We start from the raw sequence: 23,481 nt of genomic DNA, 5'->3' as shown, positions 1-23,481 counted from the left end.
AACCACGAGCTTGTTCCCTCCTTCCCCATTACCTACACTGGACTTCAGTACTTTCATGCCCCTAGAGCTGGCCTAGGTCCCTAGTGCAAAGTCCCCCTTTCCGCCCAACCCGCAAGATCACAGTTGCCTGGACAACCCCATAATGTACACAATGCTACTTCTCCCACCCATCGCCTATCCACATGTCCAAACTACCCATTCATCTCTCCACCCATTCACCCACACACCCAACCACTCATTTACCCATCCAATCGATTAACCACCTAGCCGTCCACCTCTGCAACCACGTATCCATCCATCCATCCATCTAGCCACCCATCCATTCAAACACTCACTCAATGACCATCCACCTCCCATCTACCTACTCATCCATCCACTACCTATGTAAATACCTACTTATCCATACAACCAAGCAAACATCCACCCATCTCTGCACATAATCCTTTCATACAGTCACCCCAAAGTGAAGTCGCTTAGTCGTGTCCAACTCTTTGTGACACCATGGACTCCATGGGATTTTCCAGGCAAGAGTACTGGAGTGGGTTGCCATTTCCTTCTCCAGAGGCTCTTCCCAACCCAGGAATGGAACCCAGGTCTCCCGAATTGTAAGTAGCTGCTTTACCATTTGAGCCAATAGGGAAGATAGCCACCCAAATACCAATCCATCAATTGCATGTTTGTCTTCTCCACTAGAGTGCAACAAGAGTCTGTCTGTGGAGTTCATTATTGTTTCCCCACTGCACAGCCTGAGAGTCTCAGGATACCTCAACAAATGTACATGTAATACATATAACTGCTTACTCATTCAATTCAAATATTTATTTCCTACTATGAACCAGGTCTTTCCTAGACAGACATACCCATCCCAGCTAACCACCTACTCAACTACTCACCTACCAGGGCAAACATCCAGCAAATGCTAACCTATTCATCTGCCTATTGTCTTATCCACCCTAACCCTCACCCATTTACCTACTCATGATTCAAGTGCCCATTCATTTTTTCAACCACCACACACACAGCTTAACTTTCTACATATCTACCCACTCCTTCTTTCATCTGTCTCCTAGACCCACGCCCTCACTGAATCAAGGAGCCAATGTTGGAATTGGAGTGCTATGAAGATGCTCTGGAGAAGGCAGTGGCACCCCACTCCGGTACTCTTGCCTGGAAAATCCCATGGACAGAGGAGCCTGGTAGGCTGCAGTTCATGGGGTCGCTGAGAGTTGGACACGACTCAGTGACTTCACTTTCACTTTTCACTTTCTTGCATTGGAGAAGGAAATGGCAACCCACTCCAGTGTTCTTGCCTGGAGAATCCCAGGGATGGGGGAGCCTGGTGGGCTGCCGTCTATGGGGTCGCACAAAGTCGGACACGACTGAAGCGACTTAGCAGAAGCAGCAGCAGCAGAAGATGCTCTCATCTGAGATCTGGAAATTAGTGGAGATGAGATCTGGGCTTTACAGAGAATCAGCTGCTACCGCTAACAATGACCAATACCTTTTATCAAACACTTTAAACTATAGGTCTTTTACTGTATGAGGAACTTTAAATCCATTTTACAAATGAGGAGATCAGGCTCTGAGAAAGTGAGGGACTAAGGTCACACAGCTGGTGAGAATCTCCCTGCATCGCCCCACTCCCCTGAAATCTGCAATTAGGGGAGAGTTTGAGAGAGCTGGATTGAGGGAATGGAGTTTGCTTTCTGATTGGCAAAATTCAGGGGCAAAAAAAACCATCGATTTTTACTGAAATCAAGATTTTACTGGGCAACCTGACAGTGCCAGACTGTTTGGCACCTACAGCTCCATTCCCTACTATAGGCCACGTGGGTTTGAGGCAGGGGGTGGACAGGCCCCTTAGACGCTTTCTCTCTGCTCCCAAAGCATGTCGGCCGAGTGGGCAACTCAAGTGGTGTCTCCGTTGATGCAGGGAGCTTTGAGAGGCAGGGACTGGCTCTGGGACTCTGATGTCCTGGGAAGAAGCTGCAGGTTCTGGATGGTATCCTTCAGCTGGGCCTGAGTACTCTCTATCTCAGCCAGTCGGCACTCCTGGGGAGGCAGCAGCAGTGGACTCAGAGCCGGGTGAGGGTTGCATCCCAACTCGTGTTCCCTCACCCAACCTAAATCTGTTCCAGGGCTCGGGCATGGGTCTCACCAGACTTTTCAGCCTGTGGCTCTCATTGGTTGAAGGATCGCGCCCTGGATCCAACTTCACGGTCCTGTAGGGATTACGGGTGAAAGGAAAGAGTCAGAGGCTGAGAGACTCCCCTAGAGCTCCTGGTTGGAGTCAGGGACTCCGGCGCGGAGCTTGAGATGGAGGTGGGGTTTATCCAGCCTGGGGGTGGGGCCTAGATACGTTTGAAGAAGGGACTGCTGAATTAGAACCTGGACTGGCTGCGATGAAAGGACCAATCAACCAGTCCTGCGTGAGGTCGTGAGCAGGATAGGGGCGGGCCCAGACTAAGACATAACGGGTCTGTCCCAACTTGTCTGGAAGGAGCTGACTGAGGGACTGCTCGAGAGGACCTCCCAGAGACTTGGGGTGGATGGAGGTGATCAAGAAGCGGGTCTTAGATGTGTAGGGGCGGGTCTTACGGAGGGGGCGTGGCCGTGCCAGGCGTGATTTGGGTGGACTTACTGGGAGGCAGGGCCTGAGCCGATCTCTCTTTAGTAAGGCCGCCTGGGGCGGAGCTAATAGGGAGAGCGGGGCTTACCCTTCTCGGAGCCTGGAATCTAGAAGCTGAAGCTGGGTCCGAAGCTGCTCCTGCTGCTCGCTCAAGGACCGGATGTGGGTGCTGAGTGACTCCACGAGGCCGGACAGCATCTTCAGATCCTGACGCAGGGCAGCCACCTCGCACTGAAGTTCCGCCAGCTGTGGGGAGGGAGCTACTGTAACCTGAGCCACTGTCCTGCCCCTTCTCCCCACGGACACTGACTGACCTCCCTGTTCCGTTTGCTCTGCCTCCTAACCGCCCTGCCTATAGGGTAATGACGCTCTAATTTTACAGAAGAGGAAAACTGAGGCTCAGAGAGGGTTGGGTTAGGCCTGAATCACAGACCACAGCAAGCTCGGTGTTTGAACCGAGACCTGCCTATCTTTCAGTCTTTTTCCAATCCTGTCTCCCCACTCTATGCGCAGACCTGAGTTGTACACCTCACCTTGCCCACGGGTCGGTGGGTGCCCAGCGCCTGGTCTTTGTCTCTTGGCTGGTCCATCTGGCGCTGCCAGGGCACCGACGGCTTCCGAGGCAGCGATGCTGAGGCTCCAGTCCAGGGCCGGCCGCGGGGCGCGGGTCCCGCTTGTAGGGAGCCTTTGGGTCGCGGCCGCGGTCCGGCAGACGGGCGGCGGCGAGCGGGGCGGCCAGCCGGGACACTCTGCGTGCGCTGTACCGGCCGAGGCAGCCGGGGGGGCTGTTCCTCCTCCAGCCGCGGTCGGGCCCAACTACCTGCGCCGTGAACGCTGCGCAGGGACTGACTCTTGGAGATGAGAGGGGTGTGCTTGGGGAGGTCGCGGGGGGCCAGAAAGCCAGGCTTCTCCCCTGCAGAGATGCTGGGGGTGGGATGGGGAGCTCAGAACTTCCACCGGTTTCTGCGCTGACCCCACCTCAACCATCCACCAGAAATAACTCCACCCCTGATCTTTTACTTCTCTGCAAGCCCTGTGACTGAAGGGATCCCATTTTGACTTCTGATCCTGTCCTGGACTTCCGATAATATTGTCCCTTCTATGACCTCAATCTAACCTTTGAGCCCTCTCTAGCCTTGTCCCGGAGCTCTGTGTAATCTCTACTTCCAATCTGCCGGAGCTTGTCTGCATGCTAAATCACTTCAGTCCTGCCTGACGCTTTGCAGTCCTAAGGACTGTAGCCCACCAGGCTCCTCTGTCCATGGGATTCTCCAGTCAAGAATACTGGAGTGGGTTCTCTTGCCCTCCTTCAGAGAACCTTCCCAACCCAGGGGTCAAACCTGCAACTCTTACATGTCCTGAATTGGCAAGCAGGTTCTTTACCACTCGCACCGCCTGCAGAGCCCCCTGGAGCTTGACCTGTGCTCAAAACTCTACCCTCTTCCTTCCCAATCTGACTCCCTCTTGTCCCCAACCTCTGACCTTCAACTGAACCTGTCTCTGACTTCTGAAAGAACATGATCCCTGACTTCTGACCCCCCAAATGACTCTGCCCATAAACTTTGACCCCATCTCCCCCTGGGCCTGACCTGAGATCTGCCCCTCATTGCTGAAAGTGACAATGTCACTTTCTCTCTCTGACCCTAGATGTGACCTCTGCAATGCCTAATCCCCACCTCAGAGTCCAATCTGACCTGATGCCCCCTTTTCTGATGGCACGGTGAGCCTCTCCCTGACCCCCGAGATGACCCTGTCTCTAGCCTCTGACCTCCATCCTACAGTGTCTCTGATGGTGAACATGACCCTGTCTCTGACCCCTGACATGATCCTGTCTTCACCTCTGACCCCGTGCATGCCTTTGGCCCTTCCCCTACTCCCACCCATCAGAACTGGATCAGGTCAGACTTGAGGCAAGTAGTTACCTGGAATGGCCCTGGGTGTGGGGTGCTGGGAAACACATTGGCACAGTCACAGGTACAGGTCGGCCCTCTTCAATGGCATGCAGGATAGTGGGCAGCGGTTCCAGGTTGTCCCGGGTGGCCTGATAAAGCATGCAGGGAAGATGCTGAGCAAACTCTCCAGGACCAGAGACCCCTACTCTCTTGCCTCCCTACCTCATGTTCTGGGCTCTGTGCTCAGGCCACACCTGGTCAAGTTCAGCAAAGATAGTACAGAGCTGGGCATGCAGGACTGCCAGCTGGAGGGCCAGGTCACTGCTGCCCTGATAACCACTGGGTGCTGTGTCTGCATCCACCACGGCCACTTGGTCCAGGAAATGTTGCATGGCAGGTCCATGATCCTCCAGAAAGGTATTCATGAAGCTCATGTAGGCTTCCTTCTCACCAAACCTGCATCAGAGCCCAAGTGGTGGATGGGTCAGGTCCAGAATCTGCCACCCCCACCACCCCAGTGTGGCTACCCAGCCTCCCAGCACCTACGGAGCACGGTTGGCAAGGTTCTGGATGACCTTGGCGATCAGTGTGAGGGTGCGGGCTGGGCCAGGCGCCGGGTGCTCTGATGCTAGGCCGAAGAGGCTGGGTGATAGAATAGCAGGACACAGGAGCCGCAGAAAGAGAGAGGCACATACGAGTCGGGGCCCCAGTGCCTCAGAGCCACGTGCTTTGCATGCTTCTCGCCAGCCTGAGAACACAGTGCCCAGCTCTGCTGGGAACCAGCTGGGAGAGAAGAGGCAATAGTCAGAGGGGAAAGATATGAGCATAAGGTTCATGGATGATCGAAATCCTAAGGTCGGGGTCAATAGATGCCTGCTTGCTAAGTTCCAGGATAGAAGACATTGGGGATAATGATGCTTGGGGTTATAGGTCTCCTTGGGGTCAGGGCTTGTTGGTGGTGTACTCATTGTGGTGACTTCTGGAGTCAGAAAGCTTAGATTTGGGGGTATAGGTTCACAGGAGGACAGAAGCCCTGAGCTTCATGTCCAGCTATAACTGGACATGAAACTGGGGTGCCAGACAGAGTACATAATATGAAGTAGTATAAGATTGGGTCACAGAGTCATCTAGATTCAGAAATCATGAGATTGATGTCCTACGTGACATGGGATTAGGCACACAGGTTAACCTAGGGTCAGAGGTCAAGGAATTGGAAGCCTAGGAATTCCAGTTACATGGGATTTGGGATACAGGGTTACTTAAGTTCAGGGATCATGGGATTGGGAGTATGGCATTACTGGAATCAGAGATCATAGGATTGAGTGAAAGTGAAAGTGTTAGTTGCTGAATCCTGTCTGACTCTGCAACCCCATGGACTGAAGCCTGCCAGGCTCCTTTGTCCATGGAATTCTCCTGGCAAGGATACTAGAGTGGGGTTGCCATTCCCATCTCCAGGGGATCTTCCCAAACCAGGGATCAAACCCGGGTCTCCTGCATTGCAGGCAGATTCTTTACTATCTGAGCCACCAGGGAAGCCCCAATAGGATTGAGACCCTATTTAACTGGGGTCAGGGGGCATGGAATTAGGGTATGGGGTCACCTGTAGTCTAGAAGACAAAGAATCGGGTCCCATGTTACTTGGGGTTAGGTAGCATGACATTGGAATGAGTTGCCAGATTTAGCAAATAAAACTTCAGGAAAAACAGTTAAACTTGAATTTCAGATTTAAAAAAAAGAATACTTTTTTTTTTAGTATAAAAAGGTATGTCACAAATATGGTATCTCGTTTAACTGGGCATGCTATATTTTATCTGGAAACCTTAATTTGGAGTCAGAGCTAGCATAGTGACTGAGAGCACTGTAGCAGTGGTGCCCTGACACTCACTTGTAGGAGTGGATGATGTTCTCAAAGACCTCCTTGCAGCTGTTTCGCAGTCTGCTCTGGTGCTGGGGCAGATCTGAGGCTGGGCATTTACTGGGGTCCACCTCACAGTCCTCAGTGGAGGCACAGAGACGCCGCACGACCTGTCCTGCAGTCCAGCACAACCAGAGAGGGCCTGGACCATGACCACAACCCACAGCACCCAGCCTCCAGTTCCATCTCCAACCTACTTCGGAGGCACCTAAAATCTTGGGAAACCTCCAGTTCACTCTAGGTTCCCAGCATCCCCAGGGCATCACCCACTACCAGAATCCAAGTTTACCCAGGGGTTCTCAGATTTCTCCTGGGTTGCCCTAGCAGGCTTAACTAAGCCTCTGACCCCTGCCCAACTCTGCTCACCCAGCGTCTCTTGGAGGTAATCCTGGGCCACCAGCTTCATGTACTCATCGATGGCCTTGGTGGCCAATGTGTTTTCCCGGAACAGCAGTGCCTCACGGCCTCCACTGCGTGCCAGCTCTGCGGTGCCCAGATCTGTCACCAGGGCCTAGGCATAGTGGGGTTACGTTGCGCTGGGCGCGGACTGAGTCGTGAGAATCCCTGCTCTTGGCGGATCCCTCACCCTTGGGGCACAGGCCCTGCCCCTCGCAGCTGCTGCTCGGGCCCATTGGCCTCGCGGCTGGGGTTCTTAACAAAACGGGAACCTCCGAATCAAAGCAGAAACTTGGGTCTCACGGTGCAGAAGCTCAGTTCAGACTCCACCCCTCAAGCTGCCCCACCCTCGAAGGTACCACTCTGGTACTGGTCCCCGCTAACTCCCCCCTTGGAGCACGCGATCGGTCAGCCCCTGGTCACCCGGGTTCGTCCCTTCGCGGCGCCGCACCTGAGCCCGGCCGGTGGCCCGCAGCACGCGCACCATGGCGGCGGCCAGCTCTTCCTTGGCTTGAGCAGACAGCGCGAGTTCGAGAGCCCCGCAGAGGCGCGCGTAGTGGAATGTGAGGAACTCCGCCAGCTCCTTGTAGCGCTCCGACGGCAGCACTCGCAGGCGCCGCGCCCGGATTCGTGCCCGCAGCGCCGCGCCGGCTGGCGCCCCGAGCAGCGGGAACCAACGCTCCAGACCCGCGGCGGGCGCCCGGGGGACGCTCAGTTCTTCCAGCGCCAAGGCCACTCGGCCCAGCACCGCGTCCCCGGGGCCCGCTCCGCGTAGTCGCAGGGACAGGCGACGCGCTGGCGGCAGCGCCTCAAAATGGAAGCGTTCTGCCCAGAAGAGCTGGCCCGGGCCGGCCCGCGGAGTCGTGCGCGCCAGCAGCGCTCCGTCCAGCCACAGCTCCGCGCGCACTCCTGGCGCCGCCGCCGCCGCCGCCCGGGGCAGCCCCTTCACTTCGTGCACCCACACGCTCAGCCACGTCTCTTCCCGCTCCACGTTGTCCTGCGGACCAAAGCAGAGACAGGAGCGTGGCTTCGGTGCTCCACATGGCGCATCAGAGATGAAGCGCGGGACGCGTACTCCCAAGGGTTCGCTGTGCCTCTGGGGGAAGACAGCGGGACTACGGGGGTCCCACGAAGATCCTCTAGCTTTTCTGGGCTCTCCCGGAGAGATCCGGGGTCCAGGGCATGGAGGAGTAACCGCGAGGTGGAAACTTGGCGACTCCCTGGGGTGCAAATAGGGCTTGGACTGAATACAATCCGAGCTGTGGAAGGGGCTGGCAATTCATGGAATCGGCGGAGGATCTCAGAGTGGTTGCAAACGTGTAGGAAGGCAGATGTGTCCAAGGGGCAGAGTTTTAACGCGAGAGAAATTTGGATTGGGTGGAAGGGGCGGGGCCCGGGCTGTGGGCGGGGCCTCCACGTCCGACCTTGCGCGTACCTACCTGACTAGGCTGGAAGTGGCGACGAAGGTCCTCGATCCAGCGGTCTCTCTCGGCAGCCGAGCGACAGGAGAAGCAGCGACTCCCGCCTGCCCATGTTATCTGTTGAGGAGGGGGAATCCAAGAGTACGGTTGAGGCCAAGGATTGAGCCAAAGGGTCAGGCGAGGTGGACAGTTGCCTTTACTTACCTGGAAGCAGTGGGGCTCCTCCAGCAGGCTGCGGTGCAGTGGCCAGACCCGAACGTCCCGCTCGGCTCCGAGGTCCAGTTCGGAGATCGTGGCCAGCGATTCCCGGGAGCCCAGAGCACTGGGGGGCCTGGCGAAGCCGCACGTGGGCAAGCTGTCATTCCTACTCACTCCCTTGACCCCCACAACCTGCCCCCTACAGCCCAAAGAGTGGAAGGAACCCAGAGGGAACTTGAACCTAAGTTGAACGTGAATCCATCCTTTTGACACTGAATTCCTCACTGTCTGTACTCCAGTCACACTGGCCTTCTGTCACTTCATTCGTCCTCTTGACTTCTGCACTTGCTGTTCCTTCTGCCTGGAACGCTTTTCCTGTCCTTTTTGGCCTGATTAACTTCCATCTAGACTGACACAACTTAGCAGCAGCAGCAGCCTTCAGATCTCCCCGGAGGGAGGGAATGGCAAAGCACTCTAGTATTCTTGCCAGGAAAATCCCACTGACAGAGGAGCCTGGTGGGCTACAGTCCGTGGCATTGCAAAGAGTCAGACATGACCAAACACACACACACACACACCCTTCACGTTTCAGATCAAGCGTCCCTTTCCGAGACACTCACTCCCAAACCAAGGTGTTGACTCAGCTGCTATTTTAGAGTTAGTGTGTCACACTCTGCCCCCACCCTTCGGTGGAGGGCTGACTCCATCCTTAGGGTCTTTCAGTGGCCCCAGCGTTGCCCAACAAGGGGCAGGACACAGAGGCCCACAGGGTATATTTGGTGAAGATCAGAATTATCGGCAGGAGGAATGGGAGGGGTAGTGTTGAATCTCAACCCCTCTACCTCCTCAGAGACCCTTACCCATCTCGGGAAGCACTGGCTCCTAGCTCTGACTTGGCCTTTTTCTTCTCTTTCAACCGCTTCAGCAGCCCCTGTGGGGAGGGAGACGTCAGCTGGGCAGAACCCTATGTTCCCTCTTTAGGTCCTTTCCTTGCCCCACCCAGGATGTCCTGGAAGATCTATTGATCTTGGGGGAAATCACAAGGTCAGACTACATTTGCCGGAATATTAAAGGCGATCAACAGCTGCCATTTCTAAAGCACCAGCCATTTAGAAATGTGCTTTCCTACATTCTCTATGGACTTCTCATAAACAGCCCCAAGAAGGAGCTTCTCTCACCTGCTTCATTTGACAGATAGGGACGCTATGGCCCAGAGAGGGTCAGTGACCTGGTCAAGATGGCCCAGGAGGATTTCCCTAGTGGTTCAGTGGCTAAGAATCTGTCTGCCATTGCAGGGGACACAGCTTCCGTCTCTGGTAAGGGAAGATTCCATATGCTTTGGAGCAGCTAAGCCTGAGCATTGTATCACTGAGGCCAAGCTCTAAAGCCCATGATCTGCAACTACGGAGCCCAAGTGGTGATTACTACAGCTCATGTGCCTAGAGGCCATGCTCCACAATAAGGGAAGTAACTGCTAGCAGAAGCCCACTCACCTCCAGGAAGAGGAGCCCCTGCTCGCAGCAACTAGAGAAAGCCCATGAGCAGTAACAAAGACCCAGCACAGCCAAGAATAAAGACAAATAAATTAAAAAATTAAAAAGTAAAAAAAAAATCCCAGGAAATTAATGAAAAAATATCACCCAGGAAAAGTCCCTCCTCTCTGAAATCTTTTCTCTCCCCTCCACCCACCACTTACGCGAACATTGTGGATCTGGTGGGGGCCAGCAGCCTCTGGCTCTGTCTTTCCAGGGGTCCGATCTGTGGGTGGTCAGGGGTGGAAGATTGGCGGGGGGTGGGATCATCTTGGATTCTGCCCCACTTTAACAGGTTCCCAAATGCCCCAGCCCTCCCTGTCTCTCAAGCTTACCTGGATCCTTGAGATTCCCCAAGGCCACTTGGATGCTGCTCTCAGAGCTAGCGCTCCCAATCCGGGGCTGGCGAGGACCCTGTCCCCCAGCAGGAGTGGATGGTCAGAAAGGGGAGGCAGACAGACAGAAGGAGAGGTGGACACCTTTCTGTTATACCCCTCATGCTCCCTTACTGCTGTTCTCGCTCCCTTCCTTTCTTCCCCTTCCCTTGCCTGTGTGGCCCCTCTTACCTCCTCTTCATTCCCAAGCAGCACCAGCTTCCCATCAAGTAGTGTGAAGACTTCGATGTTCCAGACGGGGACATCAGGGGTGGGAGCCTCTGGGATCTGTGCGGCCAGGGGCTCCAGCTCCGGCTCAGGCTCTGGGTAGAGGAAGCGGCGCTGGGGACCTGGGAGTCCTTTCTTCTCCCTCAAGACAACCTTTCCATTCACCAAGGCTCATCAAGGGTTCCCTCCTAAGTGCCTCCTCTTCCCAACCCACTCAGTAGTCATGTCAGGTGCTGGACAAGCCCCCACCCCTCTCTGGGCCTTGTCTCCAGTAGCCATGGATAGTAATGGGTAGTGGATGCAGCCCCACAGACTATGTGTCCTGTACTGTACTTACTACTCCGCATTCCTTCTCTCATTTAATCCTCCAAAAGCCATTCAAAGGGCTATTAAAACCCCCATTTTACCAAGGCTGCTGCCATTTGCTGCTTAGTCGCTAAGTCGTGTCCGACTCTTTGTGACCCTGTGGACTGTAGCCCGCCAGGCTCCTCTGTCCGTGGAATTCTCCAGGCAAGAATACTGCAGTGGGTTACTGTGCCCTCCTCCAGGGCATCTCCCTGACCAAGGGACTGAACTCAGGTTTCCTGCATTGCAGGCAGATTCTTTAGCACTGAGCTACTTAGGGAAGCCCCTTAACCACTGGACTACCAGGGAATGCCCTGCACTGGATCTTGAAGAGCAGGTTTGATTTGACAGAGATTGAGGAGATGGTAGCATTAACAGAGTGAGCAGGGTTTCCTAGCTGGCTCAGCGGTAAAGAACCTGCCTGCCAATGCAGGGGATGCAAGAGACGTAGTTTCAATCCCTGGGTTGAGAAGATGCCCTGGAGTAGGAAATGGCAACCCGCTCCAGTATTCTTGCTGGAAAATTCCATAGGCAGAGGAGCCTGGTGGGTTACAGTCCATGGGGTAACAGAGATTCGGAGATGACTGAGCAACTGAAGGCACACCCACACCTACACCCACCCACCCACCCACACACACACACACACAGAGCTTGTGGAAAGGCTGGGATTTGGCACGTGGCCTGGTCCAGAGAATTAAACGGAGAGGTGAGGAGGGCTTGGAAGGCTTAAAGGCTGGAGGGGAAGGTTAAGGAAGAGATTGGCAGAGCCTTGAGTGTCAGTTAGAGGAGATGGGGATTCATCTTGAAGGTATTATGGAACCATGGGAGGTGTTTGAGTCGGGGAAGAGCAGGTGGGCTTGTCAGAGAGCTCTCACTGGATGCTATGGAGTGGGCAATATCTGATACCCTGGAGAGGGCTGAAGGGATACCTCTGCAAAGTGGGGATATGAATGATGAGAATTAAATGAGCTTTCAGAATTAGGAGGACAGAATCAACCCTCCCAGGGGACCCACCTGTCCTACAGTTTTACCACCAGGGGAATAAGCAATAACTCCACTTGCTAATGGAGCACATAAAATGTGCTGAGTCATAGGCATTCCTGAGCTCCAACCCTCATGGTATCCTTTAGAATTCTAGATCTCTCTGTGTGACACTTAGCCCCATCTGTCATCTCCTTATTTACTTGTTGACGGTCGGTCACACTCACTGCACCCTGAACTCCATGAGGCAGGCAGGCTCTTTCATCTGTTTTGTTCCTGCTGTGTCCTCAGTGTCTAAATCAGGGCAGGCCTAGAACACAGTAAATGCTCATAGACCTCTGTTTGAATGACCGAATGAATGAATGATATACCCTTCAGGATAGGAGTCATGATTCCATTTTAACCTGTGGAGAAACTGAAGCTCAAGGAAGAGGAGATACTAAGACATGGAGGCTGGAGGGCAGGAAAGTAGAAGACAGCAGAAATGGGTATCCAGGCAGGAGAGAAGATGCCTGGGCCATTGAATATGAGGACAGACCTGCCAGGGCCAAGAGCCTTTTGGCATTTGGACAGTGCTGCCGCATCAGACTGTTCCCTGCCCCTTCCCCTGGCTGGACCCCCAGCTCATAGGTTCCTAGCCACTCCCACCATGCCCAGGCCCCTGGGGTGAGGGGGAAAGAGGGAAGAGGGCAGCCAGCCGGGCCCCCAGCCACTTCCTGTTGGGCCTTTGCACTCCCCACAACTTCCTGTGTCTGTAAGGCTGATGCTCTGGAGGCAGACAAAACCTCCCTGCATCCGGGCCGCCCAGCCTGGGTGGGGGAGCCACGTACCTGGGTTTTCTGGCTCCGGCTCTGAATCCAGGGGTGGGCTCTTGTTTTTCCCCCAGAGGCTCTTGGATATTTTCAGGCGGCTTGTGCGTGACTCCTTGGCAGGTGCAGAGAGGACGCGACGAAACAGCGAGCGCGGGGCCGGCTGGCTGCTGGCCGTGGTCTCCTGGTGGCTCTGTGCCCTCCCCCATCCTGCAAGGCGTCCCCAGCGGAACCCCCCAGCTCCCTTCTCCCCACCACCCCCGGAGTGCCAGCGGTAGGAGGTTAGAGGGGATGGGGCTGCAGGCTGGGTTTGGGAGGCCTGGCTTGGTGAAGGTGGGTCCATGGCAGAGATTCTCCTGGGGGAATGAGATGGTGATAATTCTGTCCGGTGTCTGCCCACTGGACAGTGTTGTGCTGTCTTCGTTTCTGCCCCCTCCTCACTCTCAGCTCTGCCCCCAGGGAACCCCCTTTGGGGGCCACATACACCCCCTCTCTTACCTTGATTTCCTGACCAGCCTCAGAATCAGCAGCCGTCTGCACCCTGCCCGGCTTCCTCTGGCTTAACGCAACTCCACGTGACCCTGTCTGTCCCACCCCACCCCACAGCCAGGCTGGGAGGGCACAACAGGGGGCAGGATGCTAGAGGAGAGGAGGTGACAAAGCAGGACTCAGAATCTCTCAGTGACCAGGAGGTAGCTCATGCCCCTCTTTGAACCCCAGTTGCCTTCTCTGCAAAATGGGTACATGCAGATTAAATGCTGGAACTCTCATCCACTGCTGGTCAGAATGTAGACCGACTCATCCAAGCTGGAAACCTGGTGTGATCTTTGAATATTGACCATATACCTCTTTTCTGACTCAGCAGCTCCACATATTGGGTGTATATGCTAGGTAAACACCCAATAGACATGCCCACCAGCCCTATTCATAATGTGTGTGTGCTCAGTTGCTCAGTCGTGTTCTACTCTGTCTTTCTCTTTGCAACCCCATGGACTGTAGCCCACCAGGCTCCTCTGTCCATGGGATTTCCCAGGCAAGACTGCTGGGTCGAGTTGCCATTTCCTACCCCAGGGAATCTTCCCCACCCTGGGATCAAATCCGGGTCTTCTGTGGTGCTTGTATTGGCAGGTGAGCCACGAGAGAAGCCCTTATGAAGATTACACGCTTGCGTGCCAAGTCGCTTCAGTCGTGTCCAACTCTGCAACGCTATGGACTGTAGCCCGCCAGGCTCTTCTGTCCATGGAATTCTCCAGGGAAGAATACTGGAGTGGGTTGCCATATCCTCCTGCAGGGGATCGTCCCGACCCAGGAATCGAACCCGTGTCTCCCGTGTTTCCTGCACTAGCAGGCAGATTCTTTACCACTGCGCCACCTGGTAGCCCCAAACTGAAAACAACCAACATGTGCATATACAGTAGAATGGATAAATTGTGGTCTCTTCGCATAGTGAAATATTATGTAGCAATACGAATAATTGAACTCAGATGAATCACAAACAATGCTGAACAAAAAAATACAATGAAGATTAAACACTATGTATTTCTATTTATGGGCTTCCCTAGTGGCTCAGAGGTTAAAGCGTCTGCCTGTAATGCGGGAGACGTAGGTTTGATTCCTGGGTAAGTTCCAAAGCAGGCAAAACATGTGTAGCAAGTCAGGAGACGGGTTTCCCTTTGGAGGGGCTGGAGACTGGGGAGGTGGAGGAGCACAAGGGAGCCTTTTGGGAGCTAATCATTTTTTTTTTTTAATGAAGTGAACTTCACATAGTATAAATACAACCTCTTTTATTTCTTGAGCTGAATGTTGGTTACATGGGTGTGTTCTGCTGTGAAAATTCATTAACCACACATTTGGGTGCCCTTTCTTGCATCTCTGCTAATACCACAAAAAGTGTTCACTTGGAAAAAAGAAAAAAAAAAGGGTGGCCAAATGCTGTTCTAAGGAATGAGTGAGTTAATGTGAGAATCAGCAGAATGCTGGCCCACTGGTCCCAGGGTGAGTTTGAGTGCCAGCTGGTCCTTCTCTCACTGTGTGACCTCAGGCAAGTCACTTCCTCTCTCTGAACCTTGGTTTCCTGATTTGTACAAGATGATAACATCAGTTTCAAAAGATTTATAATGGGATACCTTGTTTCTTCAACCAATGTTCTCTTCGTGCCTACTATGTGCTGGTACTGGAGAAGTGACAAGGAACAAGATGAATGTGATTCCTGCCTTCCTGGAACTCACAGTACAGCAAGAGAGACAAGTCCTAAACATGAATGTAGGACATTTCTAGCTGGTGAGGAGGACTTAAAAGAAAATAAACAGACTAGAGCAGAGGCTGAGCACAAGAGACCCACTTTGAGCTGGAAAAACCCAGGAGGGCCTCCATGATGAGCTGGCATTTGTGACCTGAAGCATGAGAAAGAGCTGGTCGTGGGAAGGGCATACCAGATAGAAGGAACTGCTTGTGCAAAGGCAAGGGTGACCAGCGTTTACGTGATGGGATGGGGAGAACTGCCCTCATTAGCATGCGGCCAGTGCACTCACCCAGGGCCCCATGCTCAGGGCTCTACACTGAGCTTGATTGAATGCTCTGCTGTCGCTGTCTTGAAGTTCCTGCTTTTTGGACAAGGGGCCTACGTTTTCATTTTGCACTGGGCCTCGAACATTCTATAACCGGTCCTGAGGAGGAAGGTCTTCAATGAGGATCAACACCCCTTCTCCAGGGGCTGGACATGTTCATGCAGGTGCACACACCTTAGCTATGCCCTCCTCATCCACGCGGCACTCGGTCCACTCACTGCACACACTCGTAGCTTCTCCCAGTGTTCTCCGGGATCTCTGAGCCTTCTCCTCTTCGTTGTGCACTGGCCTCAATCCCTGCATTTTTGCTGGAGGAGTTTTCTCTGACAGGTGGAGTCCACATTGCCCGTACAGCTAGCAATCCCAAAGTGTCAGCACGTTAACACCTCCCTGGGAGCTCGGGGCTTCCCAGCTGGCTTGGTGGTAAAGAATCCACCTGCCGAGCAAGAGACATGAGAAGATCCCCTGGAGAAGGAAATGGCAACCCATCCCAGTATTCTTGCCTGGGAAACCCCAAGGACAGAGGAGCCAAGGGGGCTACAGTTCATGGGGTTGCAAAGAGTTGGACACTACTGAGTGACTAAACAGAAAAAAAAAAAAAAAGAAAGAAAATAACCAGGGGGCTGCCCTCAACCAATGACTATGGGACTTGGAGGGTCAGTATTCCAGCTTGCTTGCTCTTTAAGTGGGATGTCTGTGAGGTATATGCCCTACACTGTCCCCCAGACGTCCCCAGTAGGATGGAGCTCCATGTGCCTCCCATACCAACATGCCTTCCCTTCCCTGTGTCATTTCCTTATTCCCCAGGTGATATGTCCTGGGATCACCACCCAGACAGACTACTTCCACTGGGATTCTTGTCCCAGGGTCTGCTTCTGGGCAACCCCAAACTGTGACTGAACATGCAAATGCAGATGATGCTTGAACACAGGCTTTCTATTCATGGTGTCCTTTTTTTTTTAAAAAAAAAAATCATTTTATTTTCTGGCTGTGCTAGGCCTTTGTTGCTGTGGGTGGGCTTTCTCTAGTGTCAGCAAGTGGGGGCTGCTCTTCACTGCAGTGCTCAGGCTTCTCCTTGTGGTGGCTTCTCTTGTGGAACACAGGGCTCTAGGTGCACAAGGCTTCAGTAGTTGCAGCGCTCTGGCTCGGCAGTTGCGACTTGCAGGCTCTAGAGCCGGGGCTCAGTAGTTGTGAGCACAGGCTTAGTTGCTCCACAGCATGTGGAATCTTCCCAGACCAGAGATCAAACCCATATACCCTACATTGGCAGGTGGATTCTCAACCACTGGACCACCGGGGAAGTCTCTCCCAGGTCTCTTTATTGGAGGTCAGTGGATAGCAGTATCGTTGGAGGTGGTCTTCTCTTGGATATGCTGGAGGCCCTCCTGGCAGTTCTTGGTTTCACGTTCTGAAAAAGACAAGAGAGTTTAGGTGGGGGTGGTGGGGGTGGTGGTGATAATGGAGCTGGGTTTGCGCTCTTCATGGTGGCACCCTGGATGGGTAAGAGGACAGGGGCCCAAAGTGAGGAGGTGGGTACAACCCCAACTGCAGGCCAGCTTATTGAAATGGAATGGTAGTTTGAAAGTGGAGCTTGATTATACAGGGGTGATTATAGAGGTGGCTTTGTCATTATGGTTGGTGGTGTGGTGCCATCACCAAGCTAAGAATGTGCTGACTGGGCCTAGATTGCTCCAGCAAAGAAGTTGTCATCAAGGGTCAGGGAGCCTGGGGCTGAACAAGCATCCTTGGGACTGAGACGATCTGGGCTGAGGATTGCAACAACTGGGTTAGGGGCTGGGCAGAAGCTGTGTGGGCTTCCCAGGTGGTGTTAGTGGTAAAGAACCCACCTACCAATGCCGGAGACATGAGAGACTTGGGTTCCATTCCTAGGTTGGGAAGATCCCCGGAGGAGGGCATGGCAACCCCCTTCACTATTCTTGCCTGGAGAATCCCATGGACAGAGGAGTCTGGCAAGCTACAGTCCACAGGGTGGCAAAGAGTCTGACATGACTGAAGTGACTCAGCACACAGCACAGAAGCTGTCCTATGCAAAGAGGTTTTCTGTAGAGGGTCACAGGCTTGATCACTGTTGTGTGGACAGAGAGCCTTTGGGTTGGGAGCAAGGGTGAGGGCAAGGTTGGGTGGCTGGGATAAGGTTGTGAAATGTAGAGGGGCAGGGGCAGTAGGCTATGTTGCAAGCAGAATGACTGAAGTCTGGGTCTAGATTGCCTGAATAGATTGCAAGGGAGTGAAGGGTCTTGGCTGAGGTTGTGGACACAGGGTTACAGGAAGGAGTGAGAGGGGCCTGCTGGAGTTAGGCAAGCAGGCAGGGATCAGGGCACGCGCTGAGCTTGTGTGAACAGAGGGGCCTCAGGCCGAGGTAGTGCGGGCGCCGGGGACTCACCTTGTCGAAGCGCGGCCAGGTGCTCAGCAGGTTGAAGAGCAGGTCTCCAGGGCACTCAGTGCGCACGAGCTGGCGGTGGCCTAGCAGCGCATAGTCTGGCCTCAGGAGGCCGGCGCGTATAGCGCAGCGCGGGAGCTCGTCTCGCACCGCTCGCAGCGCGGCCTCTGAGGGCAGCACCGCGGTGTAGTTGCCTATAAAGGCCACGCCGAAGCCGCGGGAGTTGTGGCCGAGTGTGTGCGCACCCACCCAGTGCCATCCGCGGCCCTCGTACACGTAGCCGTCTGAGCCCACCACGAAACTGCGGAGGAGAGAGGGAAGCAGAAACCAGACGGCGTGAGGTCTCACTCCGCATCTGGCCCTCTACCCCAGTTTCCGCACCCTTGCCAAGGGCCACCGTCGCCCCAAGTTTCCCCCGGTCACGCAGACTCCACCTGGTCCAGCCATGTCCCACTCTCCCTCCAAATGCCACCCCAGAAATAGTCTCGTTTCTCTGGATCTGTCCTCAACATTAGCCCGGTCTCTTTCTACCCAGCTCCCTCCTCATTATTTCAAGTCTAACTCCTCCGCAGTTCTGACCCTCTTCTGGCTGAGATCATATCCATTATTGCTCCATCCCAGACTTAGCCGCTACCACAGGTCCTGTTCTCCCAAGTCTGGACACCTTTCCTGGTTCCCACCCCAGGCTAAAAAGAGTCCCACTGTTGAGCTCTTTCTGCTGCTGCTGCTGCTGCTAAGTCACTTCAGTCGTGTCTGACTCTGTGCGACCCGGTAGACGGCAGCCCATCAGGCTCCTCCATCCCTGGGATTCTCCAGGCAAGTGAGCTCCTTCTAGTGGCTATTAAGACTCCAACCCCAGTCTAGGCCATGCCCCTCTCCACCCTGGCTCTAAACTCCGCCTCCGTTTTGCCTGTTTCGCTCAGGTTCAAACCCCGCCCCCTGAGTCAAGCTCCCCCCATCCAGCCTCTCCACTGCACCGCCCCTTGGTCTGCCTTGCCAGCACTCCGCAGGTTCCCGCCCACCTGTATCCTATGTCGGCCCAGCCGCGTGTCTGCTGGTGGAAACGTTGCATAGAGCGCATGTCTGCGGCGCAGCGCTCAAAGCTGGTGCAGGGTGGCGCGGGCAAGTACGTGTGGTGCACATACAAGAACCCGAGAGGCAGCTTCAGCGGCGTCGGGAGACCCTGGTACGGTGCGGCACCCCAGCGGCAACGCGGGTGGATTGCTGGACACCCTGAGGGGAAGGGAATCGAGAGTGGGAGTCAGCGAGCGTTTCTCTGCCTGCTGCCTTCTCTCACACTATGAGGGCAGGTAAGGATCATCCCCCCAGTCTCCTCCCAGATTTGGGGACGGTTCATTCTCACATCAGTCTTCCCCAGTGGCTCAGATGGTAAAGAATCTGCCTGCAATGCAGGAGACCCGAGTTCAACCCCTGGGTGGAGAAGATGCCCTGGAGAAGGGGAATGGCTACCCACTCCAGTATTCTTGCTTGCAGGTTCCCATGGACAGAGAAGCCTAGCCACCGTCCATGGAGTTACCAAGGGTCCAATGTGACTAACACTTTTTTTTTTTTCACTTTTCAATCACTCTGGCCCCCACTGGGAACTAAATCTAACAGCATCCTAGTCCTGTTGGCCCCCTCTGGAATCCCCTAACCATAGATCCCACTGACCTGTCTGGCACTGAGAAGGCATCTGTCAGAAGGATTGTCTCAGTGGGTGGGGGTCCTACTCACCTAGGAAAGCCTCAGTGAACTCCTTGGTAGCATGGGTGGCCACCTGTGCCAGCTCTTCTTGGCTCATGCCCTGTAGATGAGGGTGTGCTGGCTCTAATCTCTGTAGCAGGATGAGGGCCCCCCATACTTGCTGGGTCAGGGTGGGGGCCGAAGTCAGAGCAGCTCCGTTGTGCCGTCGGAAGTTGCTCCGAAATCCTGGGTCTCCAGCTACCCCAGCTCCATAGTACTGGCTCAGCAGGTGACTGAGGGCTGGCCGGGGCTCAGGGGTCCGGCTCAGATAGTCTCCAAGGAGGACTCCGTCCAGGGCACCGTTGAGGAAGGCCGTGGTGAGGGGTGATGCCTCAGGATCCATAAGCGTGAAGGTCCTGGGAACAGAGAGCTGGTCCCAGCATCCCTCAGCTCCCAGTCCAGAATGATTCCAGGTCTGAGGGCCCTGGAGGAAGTTCAGGCCCAGGTCCCCGGCCAGGGTGACCACGAGGAGGCTGTCCACAGCGGTTGGTAACTTGGCCTTGGTATCTGGAGAGGAGGCTTGGACCTCTGGAGAGCCAGGTCTAACTTCTGGAGAGGTGGCTCCTACATCTAGATATTTGGTGCTAACATTTGGAGACACAGCTCTGACATCCACAGAGGTGACATCAGGAGAGGCATTGCTGAGCCCTGGGGAGGTGTTGCCAAGGTCTGGAAAGGTGACTCCAGCATCCGGAGGGGTGGCCGTGCTCTCTAAGGAGAGGTTTACGATTCTGTGTCCCTGAAGGCCTGCCCAAAGCCCTGCCAGAAGAGGCTCCACAGCCACAGTCGAGCCATCGGGTGCTAGTACCACCCCATATTCCTTCCCATCCTGCATGCTATGTCTCGCCACCTCTCCCATCAGGCCTCGAAGCTCTGGGCTCAGCGAAGGAGGATCCAGCTCGGTGATGTTGAGACACTTCCCCTCCAGCAGGAAGTGATGGAGGGGACTGTGGGTACCAGAGCCCTGGGCTGACAGCAGCCATGCAGCGACACTATGGCCAGCCTCAGTGGCTGGCACCTTCTGCTCCAGCTCAGCCAGGGCCTGGATGACAGAGTCCATGAGCAGGGGCAGGGTCGCTGTGGGAGGACGGATGGCATTAACCCAACAGCCCAGCACCCCCATTCCTCAGCCTCCTCCTGCCGCTTCTGCATCTTCTCAATGCCCCCAGCTCTTTGTTGGACACCTTTATACGATGTCTGACACTGCCCTTGTGTAGGTGAGGAAACTGAAACACCGACAACAAGTTAAGGAGCTTAGACTATCAGTGGGCACTGGGGAGCCACAGCAGCTTCATGAGCAGGAGAGATACACAGCCTGGTTGAAATTCTAAGATTGCTCTTTTGAGTGCCGTATGAAGAATATAATTTTTTGGAGGGCAGATCAGAGTAGAGAAGGGGAGAGAGGGTGGAGGTAAGCAGTGAAGGTGGCTGAAGCCAGGATGGTGATGCTGTGATGGATAAGAGTGGGCAGTGTCCTCAGGTATCTTAAGGGAATGATGGACAGTTTTTCTTGGTGGATTGGAGTTTGCAGAAGTATAGAGGGAACAGTGTCTTGAAGGGTCCCCAGCGGAGGGTGAGCCTGTGCCATGTGGGAGAAATGTCTGGCTGAACCTGGAACTTAGAAATGTGGGGCTCAGAGCTAGGGTGAATTGTTGAATAATAGCTGACATTAATTAAACATTTACTGTATGCCAGGCACCATTGTAGGTGACTTATATAACAACACATTTAATCTGCACAAGGACCCTATGAGCGTGAAGAGGTTAAATTACCTACCTAAGATCACACAGCGAGGAAGTGGCAGAGGCAGGATCTGAACACAGAAAGTAGTAATCCTTACACTCCACCATCTGCTGCAATTCAGACTCTTCTCCAGACAGTTCACATAGTAATTCCTCTATAACTTTGCTTTACTCTCTGCCTAAAATGTCCTTTACTGCTTCACCACCGAGTAAAATTCTTCTTCCTGTGCTAGATTTATTTCCCCTCCTCCAGGAGGTCTTCCTAAATTTTGCTCTTTTGGCCTAAGTTTCTTCCCCCAACCCTTGCCCGGATCCTACGGGGCTGGGAACATCTGTGTTCCCAGACTGGAGTTTCCTAGAGACTTGAGCCTTGTGAGTCCAACCTCACCCTGTAAAAAGCTGGACGCAGAGGGGCAGCAATATACTGAACTAAGAGTCCTGGCTTCAGGCCTCTGCCTTCTGACCCACCTGTCCCTGGCTCCGGCTGCAGCAGCAATCCATACAGGATCCAGAGTATACCCTGGACCACCACTGTGGGCTTCCAGTTTCCAAAGGACATAGCCGTTTGACCTCAGCAGAGATCTCAGCAGGGCTGGAAGGAGACAGACAGGGAAAACAAGTAGTACCTTTGGCTACTGTCAAAGTCCAGTGGTGAATGACACGGCTGCCACTTGTAGAGCTGTGGGCGGGAGGCAGCAGAGGCACGGGTACAGAGTGCCCTGCCTCAAGGTCATCTGGGTCTCAGGGGCTCCCCTAGCCTATCCCATTCCTCCCAGGCCTAGGTCAAGGATCAGTAAGTTCCAGGAGGGGCCTTGGAAACCGGATAGTTCAGACTCCATCAGAGTCAGCCCATTCCCCAAGAGAGGTAGACTAAGGCCCGTCCAGCATTCCACCCTTCCTATGGGGATAGTTTTGTGGCTGCTTCTGGCCACCAGAGGGGACTCTCAAGTGCCTACCCAACTGGTAGGACAGGCTGTGCTGAGAGTGGAGAGAGGAGAGGCCTGTCTGAAGTTGACACTACCTCCTGCCTTCTTTGATGCCAGCGCTTTAGCCTCAGGCAGAGGGTGGGTGCAGGGGCCGAGGTGAAGTCTGCTCGGAGTGTAGGGGGACTCTGAGATGTTACCTGTCGTCTGTTTCCAGCTCTGGATCCCATGCCATCAGGGATAGCTGAGAGCAGGAACTGGGCTCGGGGGAGGTGTTCGGGACCCTGACTCTGTCCCCGGACCTGACTTCTGGGCTCACCTGGGCTGGTGGTGAGGGGTTCTCTCCCTTTTCCGCTGGTGTCCGTGGCCAAGTCCTGCTGAAGAGAGCCTGTCTCCCCTTTATCTGGTGTCAGGTGGGATGGGCTCAACGTGACTGGAGCTGCCATGGTTATTGCTTCACCGTGGGCCTCCCATCTCGAAACCAGCCCAGGGAGTTTCCAGGAAACCCACCAGGCTGGGCATTCAGCAGAGGGCGAGCCCTGGGCGGGCCTGGGGATATTCGGGCGGAGCCAGGCCTGGGATTCCCCAGGGGGCCTACTTAGCTATTGAGAGTCACCCAGCATGGGCTTCCTTGGTGGCTCAGAGGTTAAAAATCCACCTGTCAATGCAGGATATGCAGGAGATACGGGTTGGTCTCTGGGTTGGGAAGGTGATCCCTGGGTCGGGAAGATCCCCTGGAGAAGGAAATGGCCACCCACTCCAGTATTCTTGCCTGGGAAATCCTATGGACAGAGAAATATGGAGGGCTACAGTCCATGGGGTCGCCGAGTTGGACGCAACCAAGCAAGCACCTCAAATTCGCCAAAATTCCAAAATTCGAAGCATAGCCTAGCACAAATCTGGGCACACAGTGGGGGCTCATAGTTAGGTGCTAAAGGAGGGGGTTGCTTAGCCCAGAGCCTGCTCCCCAGGAGATTCTGAGGAAATCTTCTCCCCCAAGCTCCAGTTTCTGAGGATTTGGGGTGAGGGGCTCGGCCTGGTAGAACCATATGGAGGATGTGGGCTGTGTGTGTGTCGGGTGCAGGACTAGAGTGGAGAGCGTAGAATTTAAGGTGGTGCTAAAAATCTCAGCCATCAAGATAACAATATTCTAATGCAATTTTTTATTCTGGCATGTGGGATCCTTGTTGCCGGACCTGGGATGGAACCTACGCCACCTGCATTGTAAGATGGAGTCTTAAGCACTGGCCCCCCAGGGAAGTCCTGCTAATACAGTGTTTTACTTATGAATTTATTTAAAATAATTATTAATTTATTGTAATTGGAGGATAATTTCTTTACAGTATTGTGATGGTTTTTGTCATACGTCAGTATGAATCAGCCAC

The 23,481-nt window shown here is 54.3% G+C and overlaps 2 protein-coding genes and 1 long non-coding RNA gene across 3 annotated transcripts; 1 reads left to right on the top strand and 2 right to left on the bottom strand.

Moving 5' to 3' along the window:
- Positions 1-1,515: 1,515 nt before the first annotated feature.
- Positions 1,516-13,277, bottom strand: RASAL3 (RAS protein activator like 3). The gene is made up of 18 exons (XM_015095775.4): positions 13,219-13,277; positions 12,742-13,076; positions 10,550-10,680; positions 10,319-10,397; positions 10,148-10,209; positions 9,312-9,382; positions 8,458-8,584; positions 8,272-8,370; positions 7,284-7,829; positions 6,803-6,947; positions 6,407-6,551; positions 5,068-5,304; positions 4,776-4,977; positions 4,552-4,670; positions 3,163-3,553; positions 2,718-2,875; positions 2,159-2,222; positions 1,516-2,052 (listed from the first exon to the last, which is right to left on the bottom strand). The coding sequence occupies exons 2-18, from the start codon at positions 13,061-13,063 to the stop codon at positions 1,909-1,911; spliced, it is 3,042 nt and encodes a 1,013-aa protein (XP_014951261.2). The 5' UTR covers positions 13,064-13,076; positions 13,219-13,277; the 3' UTR covers positions 1,516-1,908.
- On the top strand, positions 12,703-14,530 carry LOC132659864 (uncharacterized). The gene is made up of 2 exons (XR_009600804.1): positions 12,703-13,001; positions 13,849-14,530. It is a non-coding gene; the product is annotated as an uncharacterized LOC132659864 (long non-coding RNA).
- On the bottom strand, positions 14,485-22,479 carry PGLYRP2 (peptidoglycan recognition protein 2). Its single transcript, XM_004008460.6, has 6 exons — positions 22,416-22,479; positions 21,642-21,765; positions 19,423-20,508; positions 18,711-18,921; positions 17,692-17,989; positions 14,485-16,695 (listed from the first exon to the last, which is right to left on the bottom strand). Exons 2-6 carry the CDS (start codon positions 21,730-21,732, stop codon positions 16,606-16,608), a joined length of 1,776 nt encoding a protein of 591 aa, XP_004008509.3. The 5' UTR covers positions 21,733-21,765; positions 22,416-22,479; the 3' UTR covers positions 14,485-16,605.
- Between the last annotated feature and the right edge of the window lie 1,002 nt (positions 22,480-23,481).

Source organism: Ovis aries, chromosome 5, assembly GCF_016772045.2.
Source record: "Ovis aries strain OAR_USU_Benz2616 breed Rambouillet chromosome 5, ARS-UI_Ramb_v3.0, whole genome shotgun sequence".
Classification (NCBI taxonomy): Eukaryota; Metazoa; Chordata; class Mammalia; order Artiodactyla; family Bovidae; genus Ovis; species Ovis aries.
This window is presented reverse-complemented; position numbering and strand designations above follow the sequence as displayed.

Bases quoted from the DNA above. Each gene is read 5' to 3' on its own strand.
- PGLYRP2 (XM_004008460.6), bottom strand. From the start codon at position 21,732: ATGTCCTTTGGAAACTGGAAGCCCACAGTGGTGGTCCAGGGTATACTC. The intron at 18,922-19,422 runs GTGAGTAGGACC...CCTTCCCCTCAG, and splicing joins GTTCACTGAGGCTTTCCTAG to GGTGTCCAGCAATCCACCCG. The intron at 16,696-17,691 runs GTGAGTCCCCGG...TGTCTTTTTCAG, and splicing joins CCTGGCCGCGCTTCGACAAG to AACGTGAAACCAAGAACTGC.
- RASAL3 (XM_015095775.4), bottom strand. From the start codon at position 13,063: ATGGACCCACCTTCACCAAGCCAGGCCTCCCAAACCCAGCCTGCAGCC. The intron at 8,371-8,457 runs GTAAGTAAAGGC...CCTCCTCAACAG, and splicing joins AGGAGCCCCACTGCTTCCAG to ATAACATGGGCAGGCGGGAG. The intron at 4,978-5,067 runs GTAGGTGCTGGG...GCTCTGATGCAG, and splicing joins AACCTTGCCAACCGTGCTCC to GTTTGGTGAGAAGGAAGCCT.